Below are 23,872 nucleotides of genomic sequence, written 5' to 3' on the forward strand. Positions count from 1 at the left end.
GCATTTTATAAAGGTCAAGTTTTTGGAATCTCCAAAAATTACTATTTAAGAAATTCTCAAGATCTCAAGATGTGCAAACTACTACATATTTTCTGGAAGATAATATCTTTTATCTTTTAAAGATTTTTTTTTTTTTTTTAAGATTTTATTTATTTGACAGACAAAGATCACAGGTAGGCAGAGAGGCAACCAGAGAGAGAGGAAGGGAAGCATGCTCCCTGCTGAGCAGAGAGCCTGATGCGGGGCTTGATCCCAGGACCCTGGGATCATGACCTGAGCCGAAGGCAGGGCTTTAACCCACTGAGCGACACAGGCGCCCCAAAGATTTTTTTTTTAACTTGAGGTTCTAATGAAGAAAAGTTACCTTTTCAATGCATCTTCGAAGAGTGTTAATATTCCTGACCCACCAACCTATTCCCATAGCTCTTAACTCAGACCACTGAGGGTCCCCTCTCTGGATTGCCGGAATCATATTTATCAGTTCTTCTTCAGCCTCAGAATGAAAAGCCCAGGCAAAATGGCAGGTAGACACACCTAAATTAGAAATACAAAATAATAACCTTTTCAGAACTCTACCAAAAAAGAACAAAACAATTTTTCATATAGTCATGTATTTATTCTTTCATTCTGGAAAGAATTTTCAAGCAGAAAAAAAAAGAGTAAAAGAAAGTCATCATTCAAGGACTTTACACTGTAAGCTTCTAAATACAAGAGCAATGGCAGAACACACAAAACCAAAAAATCTCTTTTTTCCAAAGTATTTACTTTTTTTCTCTGCAAAAATAGAGACAATAAAACTTAATCACAGGAAAGATATTTGAACATCGAGTCATTTATACGTACACACACCAAACTTATCAACAGTGAAAGCTCTGGTCAAGTCAAAATATCTTGGCCTGTGTCCTTGGGTATTTTTTCACAGCAATGCAGACCATATCCTCCAGCACTGAATAGTGAAAACTGCCCCATTCATCCCTCTGGCCAAGGAGCTAAATATCATTTCACAGTAAGGTCTAACCTTCAAGACAGTTGTAGGGAATAACAACAGCCAGGAGACAACATTCCTTTGCCTTTGGCATCTTGGTTAAAAGTAGTTTAAAGCTGCCTAATAGTATATGGCAAATTCTTTTTGTCCTGGTAGAAGACTGACAGGAATCTAGGTTGTATTTAGAGGCAACGCCATCAGACTTGGAAGTACAAGAGAGTTTATCCACAGTTTAACTACTGATAACACTTTGTTCCACTTAGAGCAGGTAGAGAGGAAACACGAGGGAAACGACACACACAAATTGAGACAGATAGTGGGAATGTCAGGAAATACCCAGAGGAGACTAGAAAAGAGGCCAGACTGTTCAAAGTAACCACCTGTATGGACTCATTTTGGACCTCATATCTGAAGTCAATGATAGTCACATTACAGCACAGGCTTCTTAATGCTAGAAGACCATCAGTGTTATTACATGTAATTTTTTCATTAACAACTACTATATAGACTTCCAATATAGTTTAAAGATTTTCTAATCACTATTGCTTCACAACAGTTCCTTTAGAAGGTATAAAAGGAAAAACTATTATGACCATTTTGAATAATAATCTTAAGTTTTTTAAATTTCCCATTGCTAACATTTCTATACAACAGTGCCTGAAATCAGAGCATTAAAAAAAAAAAAATCAGTGCAACAAGCCTTGACTGCCACCATAAATTTAAGGGAAAATGGTCAAAATTTGCTAACACTAATTTGTAGTTTTTCATAACCTAAAAGGCAGATTAATTTTTAAATCTTTGCCTGATTTAAGAAATAATCACTTATTTGATTATTTAAGAAATATTTAAGAAATAATCAAATCAATTATTTGATTATTTAAGAAATAATCAAATAACTGACACTTTGCTTTAGAATTGCTATTACATAGCAATGCACAGAATATACCTTTGCTAAAAGCACATTTATAATATAAAGAATAATATAAAATATATTACATTCTGTATCCTTAAATGAAATGTGATTCATTAAATTTTTGGTATGATTAAGCAGAAACAGAAAACAAACAGGTATGTCAGGGGAATTAGGTTCAGAAGATTAAAAGAGCAGTGAATGTATTTGGAAGCCTAACTATTTATGTTTATTTTAACATAAGCGTTGCATTGTAAGTCATATACTCACAAGTAAAGCTGATGTTTCGGGAATATGTGCCAGATAATCCAGTAGATTTGCATACTTGTAGCGTACTGCCACACACCCTGATTTGAGATACAAGGATTTATATCAGCCCCCTATTTTACAGATTAAAAAATCATAACTACAGAGTTTAAGGTGACCTGCTCCATAGCTTAATACCAAAATATATATATATACATTAAGGAAAAAAAGAATGGGGCGCCTGGATGGCTCAATGGGTTAAGCCTCTTGCCTTCAGCTCAGGTTATGATCTCAGGGTGTTGGGATCGAGCCCCCACACTGGGCTCCCTGCTCCCTGCTTGAGCAGGGAGCCTGCTTTCCCCCCACCGCTCCTGCCTCTCTGCCTACTTGTGATCTCTGTCAAATAAATAAATAAAATCTTCAAAAAAACAAAAGAAGAAGAAGAAGAAGAAAAAAAAGAACAGGGGCACGAATAGATATTTACTGATTTCTTTTTTGCCTACAAGTAACAGGCTATTCTTTGCAGTTTTCCTCTGCTCTTCTTAGCCTTTCTATCTGTATCCCATCTACTGAACTTTTCCCCTGAAAACTCTTCCAAAGATCATCATTTATAACAGCAGTCACTTATGTCCAGTGTTTTAACTGTATCAAAGGGAAAATGGAGTTTTCAATTCCACAATTGTCATTAAGTGATTCAGTACCATCTATTATTTAAAACTAAAGTGTAAAAGAACCTCTAGATACCATTTTTTTAAACCTAACCAAATGGCACAGATTGTTTAAAATGGTAATATCAAGTCCACAATGGGTTAAGTTTTGGAACCATAGAACACTGTTTCCAGGAATGTAAATGAGTACAGTGTTTCTGTCTGAGGCAATACTCATCAAGCCTTAAGAAATTTCACTCTTAAATACAGGGAACTGGTGGTTGCTGGCGGGGAGGTGGATGGGCAGATGGGAGAAACAGGACAGGGATTAAGAGTACATTTATCTTGATGAACACTGAAAAATGTACAGAATTGATGATTCATTGTATTGTACACTTGAAACTACACTGTATGTTAATTATACTTGAATAAAAAAATACTAAGATACAGTTATGTTCAGAAAAGTTATGTTTCAGTTATGTTAGAAAATCAATCTGGCAACAAAGTGTTGACTGAAACATTAAAAATAAAAACAAACAACTACCTCCAAAAAAAAAAAGAGTTAATAAGAACTTTCAAGCCCTCTGACTCATTAATTCCACTGTTGGAAAAGTAACATGAGGAAATAATCAGATACATACATGAATATTTGTATGCAGAGTTATAAGGTCATTCATTACAGTGATCATTCAAATAGAAAACCAGCCAAATCTGTTTCACAAATAAAGGACTAGACAGATGAAACACAGTTTAGAAACATGATAGAATATCATACAGCTGTTTAGAATTATATTTTCAAAGAACATTTATGAGGGTGAAGGGTAAGTGCTATGGGTAAGAACAACAAATTACAGGGGCGCCTGGGTGGCTCAGTGGGTTAAGGCCTCTGCCTTCAGCTCAGGTCATGATCCTAGGGTCCTGGGATCGAGCCCCACGTCAGGCTCTCTGCTCCGCAGGGAGCCTGCTTCCTCCTCTCTCTGCCTGCCTCTCTACCTACTTGTGATCTCTGTCTGTCAACTAAATAAAATTTTAAAAAAAAGAACAACAAATTATAAAGCCTGGTATTCTAGTTCCTACAATACTAAAGCACTATTTATGGGGCTGTGTCCAGGAGGCTGGTTTCAAAAGGAACATAGTCTAATGAAGACTGCACTGGACTGGGGTTCTAATGCCAACCTCTATTAATAAATAGCCCTATATCTTGGGCAGGTCACTTCATAGTTTCAGTTTTTCACTATTCTATTTTTTTTGAAGATTTTATTTATTTATTCACAATAGACAGCGAGAGAGAAAGAGACAGGGAAGCAGGAAGAGGCAGAGGGAGAAGTAGGCTCCCCACAGAGCAGGAGCCGGATGCAGGGCTTGATCCCAGGACTCTGGGATTATGACCCGAGTGAAAGGCAGCACTTAACCAACTGAGCCACCCAGGCATCCCTAGTTTGTTTTATAATCTGTAAATTAAGGGGCTGACATAAATCCTTACACCTCAAATCAGCGTGCGTGGCAGTATGCTCCAAGTATGCAAATCTACTGGATTACTATCTGGCACATATTCCCGAAACATCAGCTTTACTTGTGAGTATAGGACTTATAACATAATGCTTACATTAAAATAAACAGAAATAATAAAACATCGGGCAAAATTCACGTAACATTTTAAAAAAAGATATCAGATGTCAAAGAAATTTGGGACCACTTTTACAGCCTTAGGCATTCCAGGTTTACTCCTAAACTACTGCAACGTTAGTGAGTAAAGTCTGAGAAACAGAGAGAAGAGCCAAAGGCACAGAATAGAGCTGAAAGAGGCACAGAAGAAGGATCAGTGGGCACCATGTGACAGGAAGGTCTTAAGGCTAATGATAAGAATGCATATAATGACTTAGCTAATTCTTCTACCCAAATGTACATACAAATATTTCATTTCAATATGAAATAAAAGTCTTGCAAAGTTACAAACAAGGAGTTAAATACCTTGATGAAGTAGCTGTACTCGGTATAAAGGAGGCAGTGATGTCAAAAGGCATGTGTGCAAACGCATAGCTAGTAAGTATCTCAAACCACACTCGTCTAGTGTGTCTCTTCCTGCAAAGCAAACAGAAAATACGTTTCAGGAAAAAGGTCACAAACCAATAAAAAATTAGGAAATAAGCATTAAATTCAGCAATAATAATTTACACAAAATATATATTTGAGTGTATTGCTTTGTCAATACTTGAATATCTTTATAAAAAAATGTCTTCACAAAAAATGTTTGTAAATACTAAAACTCCCAAATGAAAAATGAGGAAAATACACAGGTAACAACAGTACTTACAGCTACTCATAATAAATGAAATCTTGAAATCCAATAAAAAATATATTAACTATAGTAAGCTAGGTACAATCTTAAGGAGCATTTCCTATGTAAGGTCAGCAAGAGATTTAAAACACAGGAATTACATATATAAAATGAAATTACTCACTTATTATCATTATTAATAAAAAGATAATATTTTCTAGTCTGGTTAGCTCAACTGATATACAGTACTATGAAAGATTTAAAATCCGATTCCCTAGGCTAGTCTTACAAAGCTAAGGTTGAACCTTAACCTAATTTCACAAACTCACTCCTATTTAAAAGTTGCGCAAAGGTATGAAGTGTGGTGAGTTTAATTAAAATTATAGCCACTGTTGGAGGAAAGCAATCCAAAAGTCTGAGCAGCACTCAGCACAGTAACTGCCACTTAGGAGTACTAAGAATGTTAAATCAAATAATATTTTCTAGAAGAAAATAAAATGTTTTAAATTCTCAAATTATGCCGGGCATAAATTTGGAAAAATGTACATTCCACACAGAGGAAACAAAATGTGCAAAGACCTTGAGACAGGAATGTGTCTAGGGTCTTTCTGGGACACAAGGAGGTCAGTGAAAATGAACAGAGATCACATGGGGCCTTGTGGACCTCCATAGGGGTCTGGCTTCTACTCTAAAGTGAGATAGCAAGCCACTGGTGTAGGCAGGAGAATAGACTGAGGTGACAAGAACTAAGCAGTGTTGGAGACTTTGTCTATAAGCAGGCAGGAGGGTACAGTGACCTGACTGAAATGGCCAGAGGAGGAGTGGTGAAAAATGACTGGATCCTGGATATGGGAGAACTGGTAGCACATGTCCAAAGACTGGAATATGGCGTGCGAGAGAAAGCAGAGTCAGGAATGCCTTTAATTCCACTGGGAAGAATTCATTTACTTAGAATCCACTGACTGAGACGTGCAACATACTTAAACTCAGAGCTTCAATTTCCCACCTATGAAATGGAGACATTAAGTCCTGCCTTAGCCACCTCATGAAAGGGCACCATGACCAGGATGAGCCATTTTGATACTGCCCTGCCAATCATATAGTTCTGAATCAGAAAGTTCAAAGCATTTTTCATGGATTGTGGCCCATTTTCTTGATACCTCAGAGTAAAAACTCTAAAGTTTTCAACAAAGGCTTCATTAAGACTATTACGGGGAGAATCCTGCTCTATCGCATACACCACCTCATAATCACTAGGATTTGTTTTAATTAAAACATGTTTGGAAAATAGGTCACAGGCAAAAGCTTCTGAAGTCTCTAGTTATTTTAATCTACAAAGAGAAAATTTGGGGGATATATTATAAGGATATAAATCTATATGAAGAGATACATTCTAGCTAGCTTTGAGGAACAGTCTTTTTCCCTCAAATTTAGAAATCTTGTGAAATAGTAAGAGTATGGGCTGGGAGGCAATGAGGTATCCACATAGGAACCCCAGTTCTGCCACTTACTACCTGCATGACCTTGTATGTCACTTAATCTCCCTAAGGATCAGTGTCTTCATCTATAAAATTTAGTATAATAACAGCTACCTACCTAGAATGTTGTGACAATTAAGTATGGTAAAGTACATAAAGTGCCTGGCATATAGCAACTGTTCACTCCTCCACAATATTTACTGAATGAATGAATGATCAATAATTTTCAGTTTCCTTGGCTAATGCCATCATTTACAAGCAACACCATTACCTTCAACTATCTGCATAAAAGAGAATGCAATCTAGTTTCAGGAGACAGCCAAAAATGTTCTGGTTATAGAGCAAATTAATCAAGACACACATTATAGTAAAATGTATTAAAACCTCTTCCTCAAGAAACGTTTCAGAAAAAATTAGGTAATTGTAAAAAAAAAAAATTTATATCTAGAAATGGGAAGATGAATAAGTTGAGATCATGAGGTCCCTGTAAGCCTCGTGGTTCAATAGTAAAATTATAAAGTGGGCCACTATTATTACTAAAAGTAAAATAAAAACTAAAATAAGCTGTAAGAGTCACTATGTTTGAAAAATCAAGGCTACATAGATCTAAAGTGACACAAAGCTTTCAGTGTAAAAGCTCATGTGAGAACGCACACAGATATCACAAATCCATGATGTCATATGGGCAAGTCATAGCCTATCCCAACGGTCTTTTCGTTCACAATTAATCATATTATGATTTTAATTGTCTACAAAGAGTAACTGTCTACTAGAGAGTTCTTTTCACTGCAAGGTTTCAAGAAAGACTGCAATTTAATATGTGAGTCATTGCATACATTATACAAATGGTTCTATGCATGGTAACCTTATAAATTTCAGTGGGAATATTTACCTGAGTAACTCTTATCTCTGTTTTCATCAAGCTCTGTGCTGGTGGTGGCCACCGTATCAGCCAAAGCCACGAGGAACATCTGCTCCAAACGGGTAAGGCCTGGTAGACTCGAGTGCATAAGGTGACTTGAAAGTACCCTAGCGTGTTCTTGGCCAAAGTAAGCAGGTCCATACTGAGAAAGATTTATTACTTTCGATTTGTTTTCTCTCTGTTCTGGCTCTAAATCTATATCATCTGTGGTTATATCCTGGATTTGGAACAGCTCTGAATACTGATCTTCTGGTTCACTTTTGGTATGATCTTCAAAGCTCTGGGGTATTTTCGTACTCTCTTCTGAAATTCTGTAGGTTGTATCCTGATCCGCAGCAAGCAGTGCATATAATGGTAACGGAGGAATAGAATCTATTTCGGTATAATCTCGAGTGCCATCCTTTCCTATGGTGACCGTATCCTTCGCCGTACTGCCACTTACACTAATGGTTCGGGAAAGATGTCGCTTAGTCCCTTCTCCAGCATCAGCATCTCTAACTATTGCAACTTCACCTGCAATGCATTTTACTAAATGAGAGAGAATAGCTTTAGCCCTTCGAACTTTCCCTAAATCCATCAATTCTAACAGCTGGGTTGGATGATACTGAGGGAGAGTAGGGGAAAGTACATGTGCAGCCTCAAATAAGCCGCCATCCTGAACCACAGTTGGTGAGCAAAACACATCATCAGCAATAGCTGTGCCTTCAACAATACTTTTTCTTGACAACATATTAGATTTAAAGGCAGAATGATCTTGTATTGCTGTCTCTTCTACATCAGGACTATCAGCTTCAATGTCTCCAAATTTGACCACGTGCTTCCACTGTGCATACACGTGCATTTCACAGTCCATGCCCACCACCAATATCCCGTCTCTCACCCAGGAGAGAGAAACAGGCAGCGAAGGTGTACCATCCACAGAGGACACCAAGTCTATAGATCGAAGAAGAACCCATCTTGACCTAACTCCTTGCTTGATACTACCACCTAGTGGTAGAGTAATGACAGCCACTCCATCCTTACTATTGATTTGCTCAGTCACAATTCCTGAGAGCCGTCCATACATGAAGATATTAGCACCAACCCCCACTGTGAGAATGTGGGAGCCATCTTCTTTTGAAACCCAGTCCAAATGTACTAAATGTTTGATATTTGGAATAAGATATCTATCCTTGCTCAAAAGCGCATCTGATTTGCTGTACACAAACAGATTACTGTCAACACTGACCCTCGAATCAAGTACACTGCCAACCTTGACCAAATCATCAAGATGAATTGTTTGCTCTAAAACCCATTCTGATCCTCCCGTAGATTCACATTCAAAGATGCAAACATGCATGGAAAATTCTTTAGAAACAAAACCATTGTGGTGGACAGGTTGTTTGTAAGCCACGGCAAGGCGGCCTGTGTATGAACAGCTAACAGCAACTGGTCTTCCCACAATGCTCACTGTACTGCTGTTATCTTCTCCTTCATCATTCATCAAGGGCCATCTCCTCCAATGGTAAGGTTCCTTCTCCTCGCTTTGGCACTGCAGGTTGGTTTCCATACTACACTTCCAGAAGCGTACTTTATTGTCAGAACAAGTTGTAACCACTAAATAAGGGGCAAGGCACACCGGATAAATCGAAGAAGAACTCAGATGGCCTTAAAAAAGAAAAAGCAGATAGTCATGATAACAACCACAAAATAAAATGCAGACAATTAAGTTTTACAATGTGATTAAATCCAAAGTCACTATACACTTCTTTATTATAATTCTGCAAACCCCCCTTAACTACTGCTTTACACTAAGCATCCATTGACCAAGATATTATCTATACAAGCTTTGAACAGCCCATTGGTGGAATCAAAATACGCAGTAATAATCACTTAATTGGTTTTTAGGTGATTAAGTTTAAATGAGGTGACTACTCCATAAAATAAAACTCAAACAATAAAACAAGGCAACCCGTTATCCCTAAATCTGTTACCTGTTGTAACTTATCATATGCCTTCACTATATGCCTCACCAGACTTTCAGTCTCCACTTGTCATGACTTTCATCAGAGATGCTTAAGTCTTCACTATAGTTTCCCATTCAAATTCCCCTAACCCGCCCCTGAATAATCCAGATCCTAAATCTGCCCCTACCATCAAAATGTTTTCGGAGAGGTAAACAGACTACTAGGTCTCACCATTTTTTAATAAGTGTAATTCAAATCCTCAAATTTATTCCTGACTGCCAAAGACCACTCATCAATGATCAACTATAACTCATTCACTGTCCACTATAACGTGAGGAGTAACAGCAATTAGGACTGGGGTCAGAAGACCTGGACTCAGGTTCTAGTCCATCAATAACTCCGCAACACTGGGAAAGCTACTTCCACATCTGAACATTTTCCATCTAAATATTAGGGACCATGTTACTACTTCCCTTGGAGTATTACTGTCAAGTAACGTATGTACAAAACCTCTGCAAAATATATTATTATATTACCAATTCTGATAAACCTGGGTATATTCCAAACTTTCCAAATACTTTGAAAGACTAAAAACTCACCCAGATCTGCACCTGCCACAAAAGCCCAGAGTAAACCATTAATGTGATCTTTCCAACTCTGAGTTCAAACCTATCTTGTGGGTGAATAAAAGAAGCCTCATACTGAAAATCATTCACCAGTCTTGAACCTCCAATTTCATTTCCCAAAAATACTATTCCAGGAATTCTTTAATTATAGTTCTGTAAGTGACAGATCATTTTAAATACACCTGCCCTCCCAACGATCTTATCTGCCTTGTTAAACTCAGTACCATTCAGGCTAGCCAAACTATAATCTTGTATCTTATGTATTTTCCTCACAGTACCTGCCAACTCCTGCTCAAAGATATTTAATAAAGGTAATATGTGATTAGTACAAAGTGGATAAACTGCCTCAACTTAAAAAAAACTTCAGTGATTTGCCCATGAACACATCTGTTCTTTGCAACTGTACTGCCATATTATTCCTATTCATAAGAAATCATAGTGCAGGCAAGAAACTTCACATTAAAAAATAAATTTTCTGTCAGGTGGATTACATTTATCATAGGAAACTTTCCAATAAAGACATGTTTCTAAACAGGTACGTCATTACTAGAAAATTACAATTGTCCACATAACACATATTTCAAGTGGGTTCATCCATTTTACCCAATGAAGGCCACTCTGATCTACACCTGCCCACTCTTCAAGCTACCTTACCTGCGGAAGGTGTTGCTCTTATTACTTCAACTCCTTCTGGGAGATCAAGAGGTTGGCTGTAGACCAGTCTAGAACTCAGAATAAGTTTGCTAGCAGTTTGTAGATTGGCAATTGAAGCAGAGTGTGGCATGGGGCTCACACTAGGAGAGGTTTCTGGAGAAGAGTCTACATTCTTCTGTCCAGGGACTGAAAGTAGACTCTCTGATGAAAAGCCTTCTGAAGGTTTAGCTTTGAAGATAAATTATGAAATATATTACAACCATCACTATATACGTTAGCTAGAATAATACCTTGTCATCATTAAGATATATAGTTTTTTAAAAGTACTTTGGAGACAAGGTCAATTTTCAGACTTGCTGAGTTACCTTGACAGACTTTTTTCCCCCTTTTATTCTTATCATCACCAACTCCATCAAAGAGACTTAACTGCAACATGTAAAAACTAGAAAAAAATCTCAATTTATTTCCTCCAATGTTTTCAACCTTTAAAAAGCATCAAAAGCTTGGAGTGCCTGGGTGGCCCAGTCAATCAAGCATCTGACTCTTGGTTTCAGCTCAGGTCATGATCTCCTGGGTCAGGGGATCCAGCCAGGCTCCACGCTCAGTGGGGAGTCAGCTTGGGGATTCTCTCCCTCTGCCCCTCCGCCCCCTGCCCCCCACCCCCTACTCATGCACTAGCACAAAAGTGTGCATTCTCTCTCTCTAAAATAAATAAATATATCTTTATAAAGTACCAAAAGCTTGAGGAGAAACTTGTTACCATGCAGATTCCTGGGCCTCCACCACAGGAAGACTGATTCAGTTGTTTTGGGGTAGACCCCAGAAATCTGCATTAATAAGCGGCCCAGGTGTTTCTGAAACAGAGCATTATGAATCAAACTTTGAGAAACAGAAAGGTATTACCTCATGTCATAGATGAAAAAATTTAAGTTTAGAGAGCTTACTGATTTTCCTATAGTCATATAACTAGCTAGTGGCAAGGAAGACACTAAAATACCAGCCTCCTGACTACCAAGCCCTTCAACAAGATGATTTCAAAAACAAATACAGAAAAATAAAAGTTCTAAACAAATTTAAGACGGTGTTAGCTGACTGGCTTGCAGCCCACTGAAAGATATCTGAAACACACAGATCATGACCTTCCTCAAGGAACTCAAGGCTGCCTTAATGCTTTAATGTTTATGTTTTATTAAAGACTAAAAGTAACCTTAACAGCAGTGAGCCCCCCAATGTCCTAAAACCCTTGCTTCAAAATTCCTTAATTCCTCAGAAACGTACTTTATCTCTATCACCGCTCCCTCCACAAACTCAGAAGTATATAATCAGTCACCCCTCAAAACCCTAGGGCAGTGCTTTCTGCCCATGGGTCCTTTCCTCATGTTATAATAAAATCACCTTTTGTACCACAAAAAAAGGGGGGGTATGGATATCGGTCTGATCTTCCCAAGAGTTCCAGCTTTCATGTAAGAGTGGAATATAAATCTCTAAGCAGATTCAGTTATCTGTGCTTCTGCTATATGTGAGGGATACTTTGAATTACATTTATATTTGTGGGCCTGTCTCCACCCCCCCATTAGACTATGAATTTATGAAGGGCAAGGATGGTGCTTGCTTTGTATATCTCAAGAAGCATCAGAATAGTAAGAGATATTGAGTAATCCCCTGTTGCTCCTGGTGGATGTTAAATATATCAATCTACTTTATGTAAACATTTTCCACAAAATGGAATGGGACTACAAACTTCCATGAGTACTCAGCAGAAAGAAGTACTACTCCTGGCCCTATCACTAACTAGGTTGTCTCCTCAGTCAAGGCATTTCACCATCTCTGGCTATTTTTTCATCTGCAAAATATGGTCAAGCTGTATTACATCTCTTCCTGTAAACCAAGCACTTTCCTAATGCATTATTCTCATGCTGAGAAAGAAAATAAGAGCGGGGAAAAAAGCAAAGGCCTTAGAGACAGAAAAACCTGATATGAAACTTGGTCCTATGACAAACTAGATGTGGGACTTGATCAAGTTACTTAATATTATTCCATTAGTAAACTGGGGTTAATGTCTGTCTCACATGTTTAAAGCACTTATCTCAGTGCCTGGTCCCTTAGAGGTAGTCAATATGTTCCTTTCCCATCTAAGTTTAAGTCTATCATTTCATTCTCAGCCCAGACTTTCAACATACTGATAAATTCAAGTATTAGCTGTGAATGACAGCACACACGACACTAAATCTGCTGTGAATGTTAGAACCAAAAGACAGACGCTTTCATAGCTGAAGAAGGCATATTATTTGTTTGCTTCTACTGTCATATTGTCCGTAACCTTTTACTGCTAACGGAAACAGAGTAAGCAAGAAACTCTACACCAAACCTGGATTTAGGGGAATTCCAGTGGGAAACTTCCCGCATACACAGTGGGGACGGAAGGTATCACAATCTTCCTGTCCTACCACAAGGATCTGTTACTACCTCCATTAATCTCTTCAGGACCTTTCCTGGCTTTGTGTCCAACCCTAGAAAATCCTATATTCTCTGGTGAGTTAAAAATTCTCTTCTTGACAAGCTGGTTTTAGATCACTCTACTCTCGAATTTTTGTGAAACAGCATGTAACACCAAGAATGAACTTAAAAGTCTTTGAAAGAACTTTTGGATTCCCGCTGCCTCAAGAAAATTAGGCTCACACAGGATGTGCGATGAGAGCTGGGTGTGATACACAACTAATGAATCACTGAATACTACATCAAAATCCAATGATGTACTGTATGTTGGCTAATGGAACATGATTTTGAAAAAAGAAGATTAGGCTCAAACGAGCACAGGTAAAAGTTCTATCAAATCATTTGGCTTCTCTAACACGAGTTCACAGCCCATTTAGAACTGCTGTTTACAGAGCTATGTGATAATGTGAATTACGAAGGGAATAAAAAATATTAGTTAACTGTATTAAATGTTTAACGTGTATAAAATCAGTTAAATTATATAACCACCAGTAAAAAATAAAATCTTTCAAAAACTTAAATATTTTTAGTTAAAAGCAGATTCAGTTTCATAAGCCTGTGTAATTCATTTTAACAAATATTTCTCAGAAAGTAAATGTCAGTTCTAAAAAGAAGGATCCAAGTTCAACTTCTTTCCTTCATACTACAGATTTTCTAATTTGCTAAGAAATCAGTATGAATGTGTACAACAAAAACATGGCTAATGTAACTTATAACTGTTAGATTTCTTAATATTCTACAAAAACAGTTTGACTGTGGTGCCTGGGTGGCTCAGTGGGTTAAAGCCTCTGCCTTCGGCTCAGGTCGTGATCCTGGGTCCTGGAATCGAGCCCCACGTCTGGCTCTTCACTCGGCAGGGAGCCTGCTTCCCCTCTTTCTGCCTGCCTCTCTGCCTACTTGTGATCTCTGTCTGTCAAATAAATAAATGAAATCTTTAAAAAAATGAAACAGTTCGACTAATGAGCTTTGGATGCTCAATCGTATTTTTATAAATAGTACATCTGCTTTTCTTAGTGATTTTTAAAAAATTTATTTAAATTCAATTAGCCATCATTAGTTTTTGGTGTAGTGTTCAATGATTCATTAGTTGCATATAACAACCAGTGCTTATCACATCATGGACTCTCCTTAATGCCCATACCCCAGTTACCCCATCCCCCTATGCACTTCCCTTTCCACAGCCCTCAGTTTGTTTCCCAGAATCAAGAGTCTCTCATGGTTTGTCTCCCTCTCCGCTTTCTTCCCATTCATTTTCCCGTCCCTTCCCCTAAGATCCTGTCTTGTTTCTCAAATTCCTCATATCAGTAAGATCATATGATAATTGTCTTTCTCTGACTGACTTATTTCACTTAGCATAATACCCTCTAGTTCCATCCATGTGGATGTAAGGATTCTAAAGCTAAGTACATTATGTCAGATGAAAGTGCGTATTAATCCACAGAAAAGTACCATATTAATTCTATGCAGAAAACAGATTTAAAGAGACATAGTGTCTAGAACAGAGTCATAATAAGCATTCAATAAATATTAATTGAACAAATAAATGGGTCAGACTTTTAAAAAATGTATCTAATGTGCTTGCAGACTGGTTTGGTTTTAGATTAACCTGTTTCATCAATTATTTATGATCCTATAATCAAAAGCTTGGCATATCCATTCTTCAATCCAGCAACTCAATTTTTGGTTCACTGGATCTTCATTTTAAAGAATTAACCAACCTAAAACAGATTCAGTAAAATGAATTTATTTCATAACGTCTCAGCATAAAATTATAATTACTTACCTAAGCATGCTTGTACAGATTTAAGATGAAGGTGCCACATATGGAGAACAGAGTAATTATTGCTGTCCTTTTCAATTACTACTAGAAAGAACTTTTCTGAAAATGGTGGTGGACGATATCCTATTGTTCAAAAGAAAAGTATATTTAAGTTATAGTTCTATCGGCTGAAAAGAAAGACACTTCGAAAAAACTTCTCTTGATATGTATGCAAGTTGGGAGGAAGAGGGAAAAATAGGTATTTAGGAGTTTTATGTAATTTTTGTGCCAAAAGTTAGGTAGCTATCAAAGACTAATGGGACTGGGACGCCTGGGTGGCTCAGTCAGTTAAGCTTCTGCCTTCAGCTTGGGTCATGATCCCAGGGTCCCGCATCAGGGTCCCGCATCAGGCTCCCTGCCAAGCAGAGAACCTGCTTCTCCCTTTGCCTGCTCTGCCCATTCTGCCTGCAGCTCTGCTTCTGCTCTTTCTCTCTGACAAACAAATAAAATCTTAAAAAAAAAAAAAAGACTAATGGGACTATGTCAAAAGTACACAAAAGCCAACATGAAGGTAACCTATTGGCCAAAGATGAGGAACCTTCATACTGTTTTCCACAGTGCCTGCGCCAGTTTACATTCCCATCAACAGTGCATGGGATTTCTTTTTCTCCACATTCTTGTCAACACTTGTTATTTCTCATGTTTTTTAGTCATTTTGACAGATGTGAGGTGATACGTCATTATGGTTTCTATTTGGATTTCCCTGATGAATGATGTTGAGCAAAAACTTTCTTTAAAAATGAAAACCCGGGGCGCCTGGGTGGCTCAGTGGGTTAAGCCTCTGCCTTCGGCTCAGGTCATGATCTCAGGGTCCTGGGATCGAGCCCCGCGTCGGGCTCTCTGCTCAGTGGGGACTCTGCTTCTCTCTCTCTCTCTGGGCCTGCCTCTCTGCCTACTTGTGATCTGCCTGTTCTGTCAAAAAAAAAAAAAAAAAAATGAAAACCCATAATAACAACTCATTGGAAATAATCACTGCTAGAGCTCTAATTGTGGTTTCTGAATACCATACCCCATTAAAATGAACAATCTGGAGTGATAACTCCATTCTTGCAAAGGATATCTACAACATGAGCCTAGGAGAACTTACAGTGCTGAAAGAAAGCAAAATAGTAATAATAATAAGGCAGCATCAGAAGGACTCAGCATCAACTTGTGCTCACAGTGCTCACATAGGACAGGCTCAACTTGTGCCCAACTAGTGCTCACATAGGACAACGTGAGCACTATAAAGAGCGACTGAAACTGACTAAAATATGCTAAGTACATAAAAACCCATGAGTGACGAGTACCTCTCTATATCTATATTATTCTTCAATAAAGAGTTTTTTAAAAATGGATTCATAATGATAGTCAAAAGAAAAAGAAAGTTAAAGCAACAACAGTAATATATTCATCAGTAATCCCTGGTGATAACTTGGGCACAAACTCCCTCTTCTGAAATTGATAATTAAATGGAAGGAACTAAATACTTACCCTGCCTTTTCTAAAAATAACTCTATTTCTAAGTAACCAAGTAGCTCTAGTTGATAAGGGAAAACTTTTCTTTACAAATACTTTCCAGCTAATAAGTAAATGAGAACTGATAAAGTTAGGAAATCATAATTTTGCAATCTTTAATGAAATAATGGATCCGAAACAACATTAATTGAAGAAACCATGATTGCTTCATGTAGTAGATTGCAGCAAACATTACACTGGAACCACCGCCTGAATCTTCTGCATCTTAGCATCACTAAAAACAAGGCATCTAAGTGATGTTCTTTCTTTTGTCCTTCTATGAAGGACATAGCATCACCTAGGAAGTTGAACCTGGATCTAATTAAATCTACATAGGTAATCTGCTGAAGAAAGTGTGAATGACACCATAAGTAACTAGTTAGGCAAATTATTATAAAATAACTTTCTCTAAAATAAGTGGCATGATGAGAGTATAAATGGGTAGTCACTTCAAATTAAAAGACCCTTCAACAATGAAATACGATGTATAGACTTTGGATACAAATCCAAACAATTGAAAATCAAATAACTTTTGACATTTTGAGACAACTGAATAAAGTAAATATGGACTAATTATTATACAATTCTGAGGAATTTTGTTATTGATCAATGTGATAATATACTCATTTAAGAAAGTCATTTTTAGAAATGCATGTGGAAGTACACAGGAGTGAAACAACATGATGGTTGGGTTTGTTTGATAATATTTCAGGAAGGGGCACCTGGTGGCTCAGTCAGTTAAGCGACTGACTCTTGATTTTGGCTCAGGCTATGGTCTTGGGGTCCTGGAATCAAGCCCTGCATCAGATTCCACACTCAGCAGGGAATAACTTCAGGATTTTCTCTCTTTCTCTGCTCCTCCCCACCTTGCGCACTCTCTCTCTCTCTCAAATAAATAAATAAATCTTTTTAAAAATGTTTTCAGGAAAAAAGAAAAAGAAAATAGGATAAAGCAAGTAAATCAAAATCTTAAAATCTTTAAAGATTTTATTTACTTATTTGACAGAGACACACAGCAAGAGAGGGAACATAAGCAGGGGGAGTGGGAGAGGGAGAAGCAGGCTTCCCACCAAGCAGAGAACCCAATGCAGGGCTTGATCCCAGGACCCTGGGATCATGACCTGAGCTGCAGCAGACACTTAGTGATTGAGCCACCCAGGCACCCCCAAATCTTAAAATCTTTAAACTATAGACTCTACTTTTGTTCGTAATTAGTATTTTTATTAAAAGAGAAATTAGATGGTGTCTGGTAGACCATGAGACTCTTGACTTCAGTGTCATGAGTTCAAGCTCCATGCTGGTCATGGAGCCTATTTAAAATGCAAAAGCTTTTTTAAATTTAAAAAAATTTAAAGAGAAATTATTTTTTAATTAAAACTCAAAGTACAAAATAAGGCAGGAGCAAGGAAGAAAGAACATTTGCCTATCAAGTCCTTTAAGAAAGTAGCTATAAACTCAAGAAGAATGTCAAAGAAACTGCACAAAATCTAAAGAAAAACCAAGAAAGGCATTAGGAAATCTTTTGGTCTAATTTTGCGATTACATAAAGAAATTTCAAAAGAAGGAAATAAAAGAGTATTTTTAAATGTAAGTCTTTCAATTAAAAATATTATAGTATTTTCCCATTGAGGATGATATTTGTTGTGGGTCAAGAACAGTGTGGAGATCCCTCAAGAAATTAAGAATAGAGCTTCCCTATGACCCTGCAATTGCACTGCTGGGTATTTGCCCCAAAGATACAGATGTAGTGAAAAGAAGGGCCATCTGTACCCCAATGTTTATTGCAGCAATGGCCATGGTCGCCAAACTGTGGAAAGAACCAAGATGCCCTTCAACAGACGAATGGATAAGGAAGATGTGGTCCATATACACAATGGAGTATTATGCCTCCATCAGAAAGGATGAATACCCAACTTTTGTAGCAACATGGACGGGACTGGAAGAGATTATGCTGAGCAAAATAAGTCAAGCAGAGAGAGTCAAGTATCATATGGTCTCACTTATTTGTGGAGCATAACAAAGAACACAGTAGACATGGGGAGATGGAGAGGAGAGGGAGTTGAGGGAAACTGGAAGGGGAGATGAACCATGAGAGACTATGGACTCTGAAAAACAACGAGAGGGTTATGAAGGGGCGGGGGGTGGGAGGTTGAGGAACCAGGTGGTGGGTAATAGGGAGGGCATGTACTGCATGGAACATTGGGTGTGGTACAAAAACAATGAACACTGTTATGCTGAAAATAAATTAAAAAAACAAAAAATATAGTATTTTTAGTATAGTATTATACTATAGTATAATACTATAATATATACTATATTATATTATATACTATACTATATTATAGTATATATTATATACTATATACTATAGTATAATACAGTAAAAATATCATAGTACTATATATATAGTATTCTATATATATACATAGAATTATATATTTTTACAAGCATTGTTTCTAACAGGTCGGTATTCTTGTTAGAGGTAGAATGATAAACAGTACCTAGGTTTGTGGGAAAGCAAATAAAAAAGTTCAACCCAAATAAAGGTAAAATATTATGGAAAAGCACATTTTAAATATATAAAGCAGTCCTTTTATACTCTGAAGGTAAAATAAAACCATGTGACAACTGAATAACTTATCAAGAAGAAAAGTATTAATATTAGAAGATGCATGAAAGGAAAAAATTACTAGTGACTGGTGAAGACATGTCAGAGAAGAATTCCTTCTTATGAAAAGGCAATTACCTATATAATTTTGGTAGAAATATTGTTCATAAATGACAATACATAATTCTGTGATACAAGCTACAAGAAAATTAATTATGTCTATTTAGATACTTATGATCTATAACCAAATTAGATAAAATATCTGGAAACCTTCTGTAAACTAAAAACATATTCATCATATAAAATGAATTCTTAATATAGAACATGTCTTTCCTTCTTTCAAATAGAAAATATTCTATTTGTTCCTTGTTGACATTTGTTCAACATTTGTTCTAGGTTGACTAAATTCAAATAGAATAGGACTGTCTTATAATTACAAAGTTAGAACTTTTAAAAGGAACATTTTAAGCTAAATAATGAAGTTTAAACTAAACATCACACAGGGTCTATCTTGAAAGCTCTTAATGAAGAACTACTTTGTTTTGCATGAAAAAACCAAATACTACATGTCACAGGGGAATACTGTGAGATGGTACCTTTAAATTCAGTGTACCTGAGGTTCCTGATACACCATACAAACAATGTCTTATATTGTATACTCATCAATGGTTTTTGGCAGTGTACTGAGGACTTCTAAAAATTTATACTAAGATTAATTGGTTTGCTTGAGATACCACAGGAAATTTACTACCAAAGTAATTTAATTGCAGAATTGAACAATTAAAATTATTTTTTAAAACAAACTAGGATTCATAAGTAATATTTTCTTGACAACAGTCTTTGTCATTGGTGAAACTGGGTGTAATATTCACCCACATGCCTTCTTCACATACAAACAAGCAATTTTTACAGAACTGTTGTTTTGTGCTAAAAATTGTAAGAGTGATGACTTTTGATATAAAGATCATATTCAATAACAATTTGGAGTTTGTTTTTAAGATTATAGTGTTAAACTCAAGACTACTTTTTAAAAGTACCTTGTGATGGCTGAAAAAATATTTCTGTTTCCTTTTTCTCCATATCTTCCTTATGTGGTTTGTATCCTATAATGAAGTCTTCTTGAAACACATGAAGCAACTGTGTATTTGAGCCACACTACAAATATGAAAAAAATGAAGTTTCATCTTTGAAATTCCCTCTCTTCCACCCACCACCTCCCCAAGAACACAAATGTAGAAGAAATAAATCTAACAATTTCTATTCTTTATCAACTGACAAATTAGAAAGGAAAAAGCAACAGAAAAAAATGCATCACCTGGGCAGAGAAAACTGCTTTCAGAGATGCTATAGCCAGCCATTAGCAGAACTGAAGAGCTCTAAAAACAAATCAACAGATCTGCGTCTCAACACACACACACACACACACACACACACACACCCCCATAAGTGATCTATACCACTTTGAGCTCAAAAATATTAGGTCTCATGACTTGTTGGAGAAGGCTATGCTGACTATGGAATAAGGCACCTAGTATATGATTCCCTTAGTTTTTCTAATTCCACTTGGGAACCAAAAATAGGAAAACCAGAAACATCCTCAAAGTATTCCCAGTCTATCTAGTGGGAATTGTGAGGGACCCTATGACAGCCAGAGGATGACACACCTCTAGATTAATGTATTCACATGTAAGTAACAAGGATTTCTAAATGGATGGAGGAGCCATCATCGTCAGCTGCTACTGACATGCTAGGTGAGTGCGTTTTTTTTAACAGAGAGGAAAAAAGTAAAAACAATCTAATGGCTACTTAAAATCACAAAAGGAATGGAAATACAAGAAAAAACTAAATCCAAACAAAATCTTTGGGTGGAAGTGTTAAGGCAATTAGAGGCTGCCTCACAGATTTCAAGGAAGGGAGGCATGGATGGGTGGGCTAAATCTTATGGCATAAAGGAGGTCAACCTCCTTACAAACTACACAGAAATGAAAGAACTATAATATCAGGTTGACCCACAGAATATTTATGAAAGTTATATAGTATTTTTATGTCTCTCCACATAGAAACCAAAAATCTCTTCACATGTAGAGAAAAAGGTCACCTCCCCAAAGGAAAAAATAAATGAGAAGGGAAGGGTGAGGTCTTCATGGATATCAAAACCATAGAGCACACTGGGCACAAACCTAGGATGAGTTTTAGCCATTTATTGGTGCTTACAGTTCACCAGCCCTTGTGTTAAAGATAGCCACTACTAGAGGGGGAAGAAATCTTGAACAGGTATGAAGTGAAAAGCGTGACGCTAAGTAAGAGTGGCCTCTGTTAATATCCCATGGTGAAGAGAAGGAGCTAAAGTGGGAGAAGAATTTAACACCCAGCCCATTAAAAATGAAGACCTTTATGGGAATGAAGACAGTCCACTCTTCTGCCATATCCCTATGGAGGAGAATAAGGAAATCACAGGTTAGGGATTTCCTTGGAGGCATTAGTAATGGAATCTGGCACCCATATTCCTGTTGCCAAGAGCTGACGTTTCTCTACATTGGTGGAAATTATTACATTTTCCCCCAAAAAGTACCAGGTACCATGGAAAAAAAATAATACAACTATATTTGTTTTTAAATAGGGTTTGCTCAATTTCTTCATTTCCTTGTTTGAAAATATTGGTAACTTCCTCACCAAAACAATCTTTTTTCCTATTTGGAATGAATATATTAGTGCTATCCCTTAGTCCATCAACATGATCCTGAAGAAACAAGTATCTTGAGGTCTAGAAAGGGATTTATAAACTCACTGTAGGGAGAAGGGTTCTCCCTCTTTCCTGGGTAGTTGCCAAGGAAGAACAATGACTATACAAAAGACCTAGGATTAGAAAGTAAAATGTATACCTTGATCTTACTTTGTTCCGCATTTTATGGATATCATAAAAACATCTAATATTCAGCCTAACAAGGCAATCAGTCTAAAGCTGAACTATCATCTGAGTTGAAATGAGATAGTATAAAAGAAACCGCAAACTAAGCCCTATGCACCTGTAATGTATTTTCCTTCACAGTTTTCCTGACTGAATCGAATGACTTTAAACAGGAAATAAGGCTACAGATACAATTTAGCTGGAGAATAATTACTAAATCATTAGATTTTCACTGTGGAAATCAAGAGAAGCTGGCTGTATTTAGAATTCCTAAACAAGAGAATTATTCTGATCATGAAATATATGCACATAAAGCACTCTGGGATAAAGTATATTAATACCCCCAATTCACAATCATGTTTTTACTTGGTTGGTTATTGCATCGAGTTCAATAATGCAGCCAGGTCGAGCAGTAGACTGTTGGCTCACAATATTAAACACTTCTCCAATAAGTTTCTGTAAATGAAAAAAAAGAAAATGTGAATCATCAACAATTTAAGACTCTATTGTCAGTATGACACGGCATCTCACACATTCAAGGCCCCTCTTAATATTCAATGATTGGCAATGGCAATTCATTCATTTAAAGAATTATTTAAAATTTCTGTACTCACTTTTATTCTCATGTTTAAGATTAACTAAACAGGTAGAAAACTCTATAATGTCTAGCTAAATAGTGTAGAACTTCAAGGCATCTGGTTCTTTTAACATGTCTTCATTTTGCAGTCCTAAAGCTCCATGACAGACCTGGCTGAGGCTGCGGCCCCATGCCCACGTGTATGGCCTGCAGATCTGCAATGCCATGTAGAAGTATGACCCTGCCAGTGAGAAGGTACGAGCGATGGTTGACAGGAAGTAGGACTCTGTATCTTGAGATGAGGATGTTTGAACTAACACGGGAAGTTTACCTTTGGACACCCAAACTCTCAAACCTTTGTGCTGAAAAAAGCAGTCCCTTCTCCCTCCTTCCAGTCAGGCTTCCCTTGCATAAAAACCTTTCAGTAACTTCACTTGAAGCAGTTACTTCACAAGGAGATGTCCAGTCTCCTCAGCATCACCGCTATTACTTCTTACCACCTACAGGCCGCTGAGGGGGTCAGGTTCCAGCTTAGCCTAGGGCTATAGATACAAGGCTGCCTCTGGGAAAACAGCACACCCCTGGGGTTGTAGCATCTTTCCCATTTGTATCAGCAAGATGCCAGAGACATGGATGGGTTACTAGACCAAGGAGGACAAAATATATGGCTGGGTATGGCTGAATTTATTGTTAGGAGTACATTCAAACAAAATTCAGGATTTAAAGTGTTAGCTCAGACACCTGGAGGCAGTGTCTCCTGGATTTGTTAACTGCAATCTGAATGCAACTGTGCCCTACAGGGGGTGAGGTTAAAACACCGGAATGCCTCTAACACAACAGAAGTCCTCTGCTACTCAAGTGTGGTCAATGAACCAGCAACAATAGCAACAGCAGGAAGCTTTTTAGAAATGCAGCTCTCAGGCCCTGAAGCTAATACATCCATACTGTAACACCATCTCTAGATGATTCGTGTACATACTGAAGTTTAGTAAGTACTGACGTGGATAAGTTGTTCTCGGCCTTGGTTGCACACTGAATCACCTGAGGAGCTTTAACAATCACGGCTGCTTAGGTCACAATCGCAGAGACTGATTTATTGGTCTCAAGTACAGTGTGATCACAGGCATTTTACAAACTCCTCAGATGCTTCTGACGTGCAACCAAGGTTGCAACCCCCTTGCAGGGATACCCATTCCAGGTAAGGATTTGCCTTCCCTGCCCACAACTCTGCTGCTAGCACTGACTAAGGCCTTACCAAATGCCTTACACAACACT

General features: G+C 37.4%; 1 protein-coding gene across 4 annotated transcripts in view; it reads right to left on the minus strand.

Annotated features, from left to right (window-relative positions):
* The window catches only part of DMXL2 (Dmx like 2), a 156,170-nt gene that overhangs the window by 37,405 nt on the left and 94,893 nt on the right, over nucleotides 1-23,872 (minus strand). For all 4 annotated transcript variants that reach the window (XM_046008047.1, XM_046008046.1, XM_046008049.1 and 1 more), the window contains exons 14-20: nucleotides 22,387-22,476; nucleotides 20,150-20,267; nucleotides 14,972-15,091; nucleotides 10,693-10,920; nucleotides 7,437-9,113; nucleotides 4,760-4,870; nucleotides 365-534 (exon numbers count right to left, since the gene is read on the minus strand). In XM_046008047.1, coding sequence (XP_045864003.1) covers nucleotides 365-534; nucleotides 4,760-4,870; nucleotides 7,437-9,113; nucleotides 10,693-10,920; nucleotides 14,972-15,091; nucleotides 20,150-20,267; nucleotides 22,387-22,476 — 2,514 coding nt within the window. The remainder of the gene's footprint in view (nucleotides 1-364; nucleotides 535-4,759; nucleotides 4,871-7,436; nucleotides 9,114-10,692; nucleotides 10,921-14,971; nucleotides 15,092-20,149; nucleotides 20,268-22,386; nucleotides 22,477-23,872) is intronic.

This window comes from Meles meles, chromosome 6 (assembly GCF_922984935.1).
Source record: "Meles meles chromosome 6, mMelMel3.1 paternal haplotype, whole genome shotgun sequence".
Classification (NCBI taxonomy): Eukaryota; Metazoa; Chordata; class Mammalia; order Carnivora; family Mustelidae; genus Meles; species Meles meles.